The sequence below is a fragment of the Oppia nitens genome, unplaced genomic scaffold, assembly GCF_028296485.1.
Source record: "Oppia nitens isolate AA-2021 unplaced genomic scaffold, nextdenovo-longstitch-racon4-pilon3 scaffold12_pilon_pilon_pilon, whole genome shotgun sequence".
Lineage (NCBI taxonomy): Eukaryota > Metazoa > Arthropoda > Arachnida > Sarcoptiformes > Oppiidae > Oppia > Oppia nitens.
Genome location: NW_026533191.1, coordinates 2,739,090 through 2,750,000, shown reverse-complemented (window position 1 = coordinate 2,750,000; position 10,911 = coordinate 2,739,090). Strand labels below are relative to the sequence as shown.

General features: G+C 26.4%; 3 protein-coding genes across 3 annotated transcripts in view; all 3 read right to left on the bottom strand.

The window, feature by feature from the left end:
• LOC128955000 (pancreatic lipase-related protein 2-like) overlaps positions 1-815 on the bottom strand; it is a 4,417-nt gene extending 3,602 nt beyond the window's left edge. The window contains exons 1-2 of the mRNA XM_054300627.1: positions 644-815; positions 1-216 (exon numbers count right to left, since the gene is read on the bottom strand). The exon at positions 1-216 is cut by the window's left edge and continues 59 nt beyond it. Of these exons, the coding sequence (XP_054156602.1) occupies positions 1-216; positions 644-815 (388 nt within the window). The remainder of the gene's footprint in view (positions 217-643) is intronic.
• A 1,426-nt stretch (positions 816-2,241) lies between these two features.
• On the bottom strand, positions 2,242-3,863 carry LOC128955534 (fluoroacetate dehalogenase-like). Its single transcript, XM_054301211.1, has 3 exons — positions 3,731-3,863; positions 3,254-3,607; positions 2,242-2,833 (listed from the first exon to the last, which is right to left on the bottom strand). Exons 1-3 carry the CDS (start codon positions 3,746-3,748, stop codon positions 2,273-2,275), a joined length of 933 nt encoding a protein of 310 aa, XP_054157186.1. The 5' UTR covers positions 3,749-3,863; the 3' UTR covers positions 2,242-2,272.
• A 1,155-nt stretch (positions 3,864-5,018) lies between these two features.
• On the bottom strand, positions 5,019-6,918 carry LOC128955576 (fluoroacetate dehalogenase-like). The gene is made up of 3 exons (XM_054301251.1): positions 6,883-6,918; positions 6,384-6,737; positions 5,019-5,607 (listed from the first exon to the last, which is right to left on the bottom strand). Exons 1-3 carry the CDS (start codon positions 6,904-6,906, stop codon positions 5,050-5,052), a joined length of 936 nt encoding a protein of 311 aa, XP_054157226.1. The 5' UTR covers positions 6,907-6,918; the 3' UTR covers positions 5,019-5,049.
• Positions 6,919-10,911: the final 3,993 nt, after the last annotated feature.

Here is a 10,911-nt window from a genome sequence, read left to right as displayed (position 1 = left end):
TCTTTCTCGGATCAAATGGTGACTTAATAATTGAATCGTCATCTGGTTTATAGGTAAACAGCACCGGGCGATATTTGTTGTCGCAGGTAAACAAATTGAATTGCATGTCGATAGCAGTGGGTGACATTGGCATCATTTGGATGGGCCGGTCGAGCACATGGAGGTAGTCGTTGCTGGAATAGCATCCGAGATCTTCATAGCAAATAGTTTGTAAGTCTAGTTAAATAAGTAAAATTTGAAACAAACAAAAATAATTAAAACATTTTTTTTAATTTCAATATAATTAAATGATTTTTATTTAATTAGATTAACTATATTAAAGGTAATTATAATTATTAGTATTTAATTATAATTAATAGTATTTAATTATAATTAATAGTATTTAATTATAATTATTAGTATTTAATTATAATTATTAATATACAAAAATTAATTGATTTTCCAAAAAAAATAAATAAATTTCTAATAAAAAACTGTAAAAAACAATTTAAAAGCAATTGTCTTTAAATAAATAAAAAGTATTGATTTTTTATAAATTAGTTATTAGTTAATAAATCAATTTAAACTTATTTTTTTTTGTTAAATATATATATAACTAGTTTTTTTAATAATTAATTAAAAAAAATATATTTATTACTACTACTGTTGCGCATAGGTAGTGCCCGGGCCAGCTCATGGAGTACATCAAACGGCCAGCCATTTAGGTGCTCACGAAACGTATCCTTAATGTTATCCATACTAAACCTGTTGGCCGATTGATTCAAATGATTGACTAGCGGTTGGCCGCTGGCGTACTGTTGAATCAGTGCCGGCATCACACTATCAACTATGGGTACCGACGGTATGTGTATACTTTGTAGCACTTGAGGTACCTTGAGTTTGGGCACCGGTATCCATACTAATGTATCGCTTGTATTGATGATTGAGTTTGTATTACTATTATTATTATTATTGTTATTATTATTATTATAATTAACGTATTGTTGAACTATTTTAGTATCAAAACTATGATTATTATCATTACTATTATTATTATTATTTATATTATTTGTTGCTAGATTATTATTAGTAATACTGATATTATCATTACAATTTATCAAAATGAACAAGTTAAAAATTAAATTAAATATTAATGCAGTGTTTAAACTGATGATAAAATTGTTTGACATAATTATAAATAAATAAATAAATTATTATATTATTTATTTAAACAATTATTGATGAAAATAATATTATCATAATAACACTAATAATTTATTTGATAGATTAATATTATTATTAAAAGCCATTATTTATTGAATTAAATTTATTGATTATACATTATATATAAATATTAATTAAATTATAAATTAAATAACAAATAATAATTAATATTTTTTTTATTTACTAAACTATAAAATATAATATCATTGATATTTAGTTAACTAGAAATTTATTAAAAAAAATTATAATAACTATTGTAGAAATTTTAATAATTTAATAATTTTGTGTTATATAATTTAATATAGATAGTTTATTTTATTTTTTTTGAAAAACATTTAATTAAATTATTTCAGGTGTTTTTAATTAATATATAAATAATTAAATTACTTTAAATTTTATATTTAACTCAAAGTTCAATCAACTTTATAAATAATTATTTTGTTTTTGTTTAGCAAACGTTATTTAAAAAAATAATATTATAATATAAATTTTTTAAAAAATAAAAAAAACTTTTTGATAAAATATTAATAAAATTAATAAAATAAAATAACAATAGTCTTATTTTAATTATTTATTCATTTTAATATAATAGATAAAATATTTCATAGAAATTTATAGCATTTTTACACTGTATGATCATTATCATTTTTTTTAAATGCAATAATAATTACTTAATTAATTAATAATTAAAATTATTTTTAAAAAATTGAATCAAATCAAAAATATTAATAATTTTTGTTAAATAAATATTAATAAATTTATTAAATAAATATTAATAATTTTATTAAATAATTATTAATAATTTTATTAAACAAATATTAATAATTTTTATTAAATAAATATTAATAATTTTATTAAATAATTATTAATAATTTTATTAAACAAATATTAATAATTTTTATTAAATAAATATTAATAATTTTATTAAATAATTATTAATAATTTTATTAAACAAATATTAATAATTTTTATTAAATAAATATTAATAATTTTATTAAATAATTATTAATAATTTTATTAAACAAATATTAATAATTTTTATTAAATAAATATTACGTAAACAACAAATTTATTTGACTCTAAAAAATGCGTAAATCTCTTTCAGAAGTTCGGCGGGTATTTCTTCCTGTATATCGTGACCGGCGTTGACCTCCCGTCCCGTTACATTGGCGGCTACATTATGCCACAACTCCATTGGCTTGAAACAAGCACCGACCACACCCTTTGACCCCCACAGTACACGTAACGGCATCTGAACCTTACGACCTTTAGACCTGTCATCCCTGTCGTGATCCATATCGATGGTAGCCGAGGCCCGGTAGTCCTCGCATATGGCGTGAACATAGGCCGGATCGTGTAGTGTTTGTTTGTAGGCCCGGGACTCTTCGTCCATACCGCCCCCAGACATCTCTATCCACCAGTCGGGTCGGGCGTTGATAAAGTTTTCCGGTAGCGGATAGTCTTGTATGAGAAAAAACCAGTGGAAATAATAGGTGGCAAACTTCAGGTCGGTTAGCTCGTACATGGCCAGTGTCGGTGCAATGTCCAATAGCATTACCCGCTCCAACCGATCGGGCCAGTCGACGGCCATACGATGAGTTACACGGGCACCTCTGTCGTGGGCACATACCTAATGAGATAACATGAAAATTATTTTAATTAGTTGTTTTTGAATAGTATATTACAATAGTTAACAATAGTTAATACTAGTACTGGTAATGAACTGACTTTTTGTTTTATTGTTAGTAATTTTATAAAAAAAAATAATTATTATTTATTTTTAAATAAAATAAATACATTAATCTTATAATTAGACTTAGTATGCAATGGCTAACACCAGTTTAGGCAATATTAGTTATGCTACATATATACAGTATATATATACATCCACAAACATATATACACACACACATATATATACACACAAATATATACACACACATATATACACACACATATATACACACACATATATACACACACATATATACACACACATATATACACACACATATATACACACATATACAAACAATACACACATACATACCTGAAATTTTTTATAACCAAACGACTCCATAAGCAGCACCTGGTCTTTGGCCATTTCACGTTTGCTATACTCTACATGAGTTGCCGATCCATTTGGTGCCGAACTCTGACCATAGCCGCGCAAATCGCTGGCTATTACAGTAAAATTTTTGGCCAACTCCGTGGCTACCAAATGCCACGACAAATGCGACTCCGGGTGTCCGTGTAGTAGCAATAGTGGCGGTCCTGAACCACCCTTAACACCATAGATCTTGACATTGTTTACCTGTTTGGTAAATGTGTCGAAATTTGGGAAAAACTTTTTATCAATTTGACAATTGATTAGTACTATTGTCAGCGACAAACAGGTAAATATCTGTTTAATAAAAAAATTTAAGTAAATAATAATTATTATTATAAATTTAGTTTAAAAATTATTAAAATTCATTTAATAAATAAATATTATTTAATAAAATTTAATTTTCCAAAAACAACATACATATCTCAATTGAAACATTTTTTCAATTAATTTTTAATACATCAAAAATAATTGATAATTATAACGATTTTATTATGTGTTTTAATAGTTAATTAATTATTAAATAAGCGATACTTTTACTAATAAAAAAGTGAAACTATTTTGATAAAGTTAAATATCATATCATATATATATATATATATACAGAAAATTTACTAAAAATACATATATATATATATATATATAATATTGATTATTATTATGTCAATCATATATTATTGCATAGACTAGTATCTAATAATTAGTAATCAATTTTTGTTGTTGTAAAAACCAATTACTTAATAATATATATATATATTTAATATAGTCATTAATAGATAAAATAATAGATGTATAAGTTATACCATGACCATGATACAAAAAAAAATTATATACAAGTTTACAAAATAATAATCAAAAATAATAATATTAGATTAATATAATTTATTTATTTTTAATTTGTAAAAATTTAAAAAACAAAACCGAAACTGGTTAGCGGTTTAAACCCTATCTAATGTATATTATTATAATAATATTTATTTTCAAATAAATAGTATTTATTCATAATATATAGATAGGTGTGTGAAATAAACCATATGATAATAATAATAATAATAATAATAAATTCAAAATTAATTGATATTTTAATTGAGAACATTGTAGAGTAGATGTACACAAAAAAATTTCAAATAATAATAAATATATAATAAACTTAATATAAAAATTTGATTAATCACAACAAAATTATTATTATTATTATTATAAATATCAAAAGTTAACTAGTTGAAATATACTATCTATAATAATATTATTGATAAATTATATAAATAAATAAATTTGTCTCACACGTTGAAATAAAATACAGTATTATAATATACATATACAGTAATCTACTATCAGTAATATAAAAAATGCTAACATTATCAAGGTACATTAAAGACAATTATTATCATTACATTATCAACAATTATAATTGTCAAGTATTTTTCTAATAATTTATATTTATTTATAATCATCTAGTTAAATGGGTTATCTAATTTTTTTTTTAAAAAAATAGTTTTTAAAGATTACAATTTTTACATGGCACACATTATTAAAATTAAATTTTAATTAATTTTATTATCTAATTAAAAATTACAATAATTATTACTAATTAATAATTTGTTTTTATTAGAAAAAAATATACAATATATATATATATATATATATATATATATWTACAATTAGTTTATATTTCAAAAAAAAAAATTACTTAAAACACTATTTCCCCCTAAAATATATAAATATAATTAATAATATTATTAGACTCGGAAAAACTCGTACACTTCATCCAGCAATATATCGGGAACGAGTTCGGGAATATCGTGACCCGAAGGTACCGCACGTCCGGTTACATTGACGGCTACTGTATGCCACAGATCAAGGGCATGAAACAAGCGTCCGATCGTCCCGTTCTGGCCCCACAATACCCGCAGCGGACACTGAACTTTTAGTCCCTGCTCGCGATCCCGACGGTCGTGATCCAAGTCGATGGTAGCCGAGGCCCGATAATCTTCGCATACGGCGTGAACATAGGCCGGATTGCGTAAGGTTTTCTTGAATTCCTCGGTTTCCTCAGTGGGTCGGGGAAATCGGTTATCTATCCACCAGTCGGGTCGGGCATTGATAAAGTTTTCGGGTATCGGCGACGGCTGTATGAGGAAAAACCACCACCAGTAGGCTGTAGCAAATTTCTGATCGGTTAGCTCGTACATGGCCAGTGTCGGTGCAATGTCCAATAACATTGCCCGCTCCAACCGATCCGGCCAATCCATGGCCATTCGGTGAGTAACACGGGCACCTCGATCGTGGGCACATACCTATACATTATATATATAAATTTTACAGTATATACAGTACATATACAGTACATATACAGTATATACACAGTATATACACAGTATATATACAGTATATATACAGTACATATACAGTATATACACAGTATATATACAGTACATATATATTATATATACACAGTATATATATAATGTATATATAGAAAATATTGTTGTTTGAATTTTTTATTAATTGAATTAAAAATTTTGTGTTTATTGTATATAATTAGTATTATAACTTATATAAAGTATTTTTACTAAAATTATTAGTAATATTAGTATTATTATTATTGAATATATTATGATAGCTATAATCAATATTAGTACATTAGGAATCCTAATTTAGGATAGTATATAATTTAGTTAATATTAATATTATTTTTTTATGTATTCAATGTTTATATTGAATTTATATTTTTAATGTTTCAATAATATTGTAAATATAATTAATGAGTTGTATAATTTAGTATTTATTACATTTTATTATTAATTAGTTCAACTAATTTTTCTATACTTTACTGTATGTATTAATACAGTAGTTAAATGCAATTGATTGATTAAAATAAGATAATAATACAGTCAATGGACACACACACATACATACACACACACACACACACACACACACACACACACACACACACACACACACACACACACACACACACACACACACACACACACACACACACACACACACACACACACAAACATACATACATACATACAAACACACACACACACAAACACACTAACACATGAAATTTTTTATAACCAAACGACTCCATAAGCAGCACCTGGTCTTTGGCCATTTCACGTTTGCTATACTCTACATGACTGGCCGACCCTTTCGGTGCCGAGCTATGGCCATAGCCGCGCAAATCGCTGGCTATTACCGTAAAATTTTTGGCCAACTCCGAGGCCACTAAATGCCACTCCAGATGCGACTCCGGGTGTCCGTGTAGTAGCAATAGTGGCGGTCCTGACCCGCCCTTAACACCATAGATCTCGACATTGTTTACCTGTTTGCTGAATGTCTCGAAATTTGGGAAAAACTTTTTATCAATTGATTGACAATCCATTAGTGATGTCATCAACAAAATAGAGGTAAGCTATGAATAAAATAATTATAATTAATTAATTTTATAAATATTTTATAAACAAAAATTTAAACATCAATATAAATATTTATTTTTTTGATATTGTTTATTTAGTTAAATTAATTATTAGCTATTAATTAATATTTAACTAACTTACTAATTTAATTACCAATATTGACATTACTGTTGTATAAATAATATAAATATATTTTTTTAAAAAGTAGTTTAAAGCTATGGTTTTACTTTAATTGTTATTTTAGTTTACAAATAATGGATATATTATTAGTTTATTAATAATAATATATTATGTATTTATACTGTAATTATTGTTATCTTAATAATGTGAAACTAATCATATGTGTTATAATTTTTATTATTTAATAACAATTATATTGATTGTAATTATTGTATTTATTTTTGTAGTATATTTTTTGAAAACTAATTAATTCACATTTATTTTAATTAATTATTTTTTTGATTAATTAATATTTTTTTGATTAATTAATATTTTTTTGTTAAATTAATAAAATTTTATTTTTTCATTACAATAAAAGCATATATTGTTAATAACTTTATTTTTAAATGACTATTATAATGCACAAAACAATATATACAGTTATAAAATATCTATTTATAATATCCTTTTTCCTAAAAAAAATAATTTATAATACAATTTATTATTTTTATTCAAAATTAAATGCAATTTATTGTTGTAGTCGAGTAAATCTATAGCTAAAAATGTATTATAATTTATTTTTTTAATGAATGAGTGAAAGTAATAGAAATATGTATTTATAGATAAAGWGTATATTAATTAACAAAAATATTACATAATTTAATGACACAATTACTTAATTTTTTTTTAACATTTTTCAAAAAAATAACTTTCACTTATATAGTAATAGTAATAATAATACTAATAATTTATAAATATATAAAAACATTATTTTTATGAATTAATTTTTTATCGACAAACATTTTAAAAACTATTTACTATTTTTTTGCAATTAGATGTATGTGTTAGCAATGTATTAAAACTTTAAAACTTTTTAAAAAATTTTATCTTATATTTATTTATTTATTTAAAAAAAACAGTTAATTCTAAAAAAAATTACATTTAAATAATGAATTTATTATTTAAATTATTTAAATTATTATTAACAAACATAATATGTTTGTTTAATAATTTCAATTTCTATATAATAATTAATATTATTTTTATGATAATAACAACTATGTCTATGAATGTGACGCCAACTGCTGGCGAGCGCCGGATAATGACCGAGGAATGGCATCGACACAAGTTCGGCACCGATACGGGCATTGGTGGCACCGGTAGTATTAGTAATAATTATGGCAATATGGGTCTGAGCTCTGGCGGTACTGGACCTGAATGGTCCTTAAGTCCCGATCAGCTATTTAGCATCGGTAGTGGTGGTGGTGGTGGTGGTGGTATCAGTGCCGGTCACAGTAGTGGCGGAGTAGTCGGTTCTTTACCCGGGATTATGGACAGTACTACTATAGATACCAGTGTCCAGTCGATTGACGTTACAAAAGATAATCTGGTTCTGGTCAACGATAACGGTGCCATACGGATGCTCAGGGCTGGCCAATTGCCTACTGTTAACAATAAACAGCCGCCAACAACACCGGCACCTCCGAGCACTGTCCTACAGCTGCCGCAACTACTCGATCAGTATTTAGCTAAAGGTTTGCTGTTTTAGCAAAAAAATAATTTACAGTATATATGATAATACCTGTCCTTTATAGATAGTAATAGCGGGATGACTACTACTACTACTGGATCTATACCGTTAACATTTGCACAGTCGTCCAGCGGTTCAATGCGCGAACCAAACCGTCCGGATATTACATAYCAAACGGATAGTTCATTGCAATGCCGATCGGGTCAGCAACTATCGGGCCTAACTATGGGCACCAACGAGCCGACACCTATCTATTTACCGGCCCAGTCGACCGAATTTGCTACCAGTGCCGTACAGCAGAGGTCAGACTCTGGCGGTACGGCTGCTGCGGCGGCGGCACCGAAAATGGTCAAAATTATTATCGAAATGCCCGAAACATTGACCAGAGATGTCGACGAAGCCAGTAGGTATGCGGCCAAACAAATCAAACGGCTCAGGGAGGCCAATGGTCAGAGATTGGCCATTAATTACGGGTCACAACTACAACAACAACAACTAGTGGACAGTAAGCCTCGGCAGAAGAACAGCGGTCGTAAAGTAAGGAAAAACATTCACGAAATCATTAGGAAAGTTGTAGAACTTGAGGAAGGAGTGGCCGATGATACTACCGGTGCTGCCGGTGATGATGATGATAATGATAGTCAACTACAGGAGCTAAATGATGGAGCCAGTGATGTCAATGATAATGATAATGCTAATGATGTTTTAGATACCGGTGCTGTTGCTGCTGCTGATGGTGTGGTGAACGGAGATATGCAAGAGGAGGCTAACGATACACGAGAGAAAAAGTTGGCTATTGTTAGGACAGGTAGTAGTAGTAGTAGTAGTAGTAGTAATACTAAAGGGAAAGGTAGTGACAGTAAAACTAATAATAATAATAATAAGAGGTTTATTGTTGTCCGCCGTAAAAGTAGACGTCATGGCGGCGGCAAAGGTAGTAGTAGTAGTGGCACAGGTAGTCGTAGACGACGACGACGACCACTACGAGGAGGAGGAAAGTTGATTAAAAGTAATAATAATAATAACAATAAAATTAATGGCATTAAGCGTATCGATAAATATAAAAAAGTTATTAAAGTATATAAAACATAACTATTTATTAATAATGCTATTAATAATAATAATTTTTTAATGTCATATACTGTACTAATGGGTGTATTTTTAAAAAAATGTTATGTTTTTTAATGTAATTTTTTGTCTATTGTTATTATATAATAGGCTATTACACACTAGAGTATTATTATTTCTATTATTATATATTATTAAGTCATATCAAAAATTTATTAAAAAGTAATATTATTGTTTTCAATTATTGTAGAGAAACTATTTTGAATAAAATTTCTATTATAATGTTAATTAATTATTTCAAATAATAATAATAAGATTTACTAAAAATGAAAATGAAAAACATTTAGAAAACATTTTTATGATTTATTATATAAATATAATAGGATATTACAGTATTAATATAATAATAAAAAAAACATTATTGTTTTTTTAATGTATAACAAATTGCTATGTTGTGTGACATCAAATAAAATAGTTGTGTGAGTGTGTACAGTATGTGTGTGTGTATGAGTGTKTGTGTRTGWGTGTGTGTGTGTGTGTGTTTATATGAGTGTGTGTGTATGAGTGTGTATGTATGCATGTGTATGTGTGTGTGTGTTTGTGTGTATGTATGTATGTATGTATGTATGTATGTATGTATGTATGTATGTATGTATGTATGTATGTATGTATGTATGTATATATATATATGTATGTGTGTGTGTGTATGTATGTGTGTGTATGTATGTATGTATGTATGTATGTATGTATGTATGTATGTATGTATGTATGTATGTATGTATGTATGTATGTATGTATGTATGTATGTATGTATGTATGTATGTATGTATGTATGTATGTATGTATGTATGTGTGTGTGTATGTCTGTGTGTGTGTGTATATATGAGTGTGTGTGTATGAGTGTGTATGTATGAGTGTGTATGTATGAGTGTGTATGTATGAGTGTGTATGTATGCATGTGTATATATATATATATATATATATATATATGTGTGTGTGTGTGTGTGTGTATGTATGTGTGTGTGATTTAAATGTTTATTATTAATATGATATTATTATGTATTTTTCCAATAATTATCATATTATTATGTTTTTAATTTATACACATAAAATGTGTAATACCTGTCATTGACTTTGTAATTATTAAATATCATTAATAATATTATTATATAATAGAGTATTAGTCTAGTTTTGAAAATTATTTTCTTTTAAAGTGTTGAATTGATGTTTCAAAAAAATAAATAAATAAATAAAAATAAATATATTAATCATAAACTAAAATATCATATATATTTTTTATTTGTAAAAATGATTAAATAGTAACAATATTAAAGTTTAATAAAAAGTCAACAAATAATTAATTAGTAACTTAATAAATATATATAATGCTAATTAAAATATATAATTAAAAA

Coding starts and splice junctions, on each gene's coding strand:
- LOC128955576 (XM_054301251.1), bottom strand. CDS start 6,906: ATGTCAATATTGGTAATTAAATTA. Junction 6,738..6,882: donor CAATATTGGTAATTAAATTA/GTAAGTTAGTTA, acceptor TTTTATTCATAG/CTTACCTCTATTTTGTTGAT. Junction 5,608..6,383: donor TTGGTTATAAAAAATTTCAT/GTGTTAGTGTGT, acceptor TATAATGTATAG/GTATGTGCCCACGATCGAGG.
- LOC128955534 (XM_054301211.1), bottom strand. Junction 2,834..3,253: donor TTGGTTATAAAAAATTTCAG/GTATGTATGTGT, acceptor TTATCTCATTAG/GTATGTGCCCACGACAGAGG.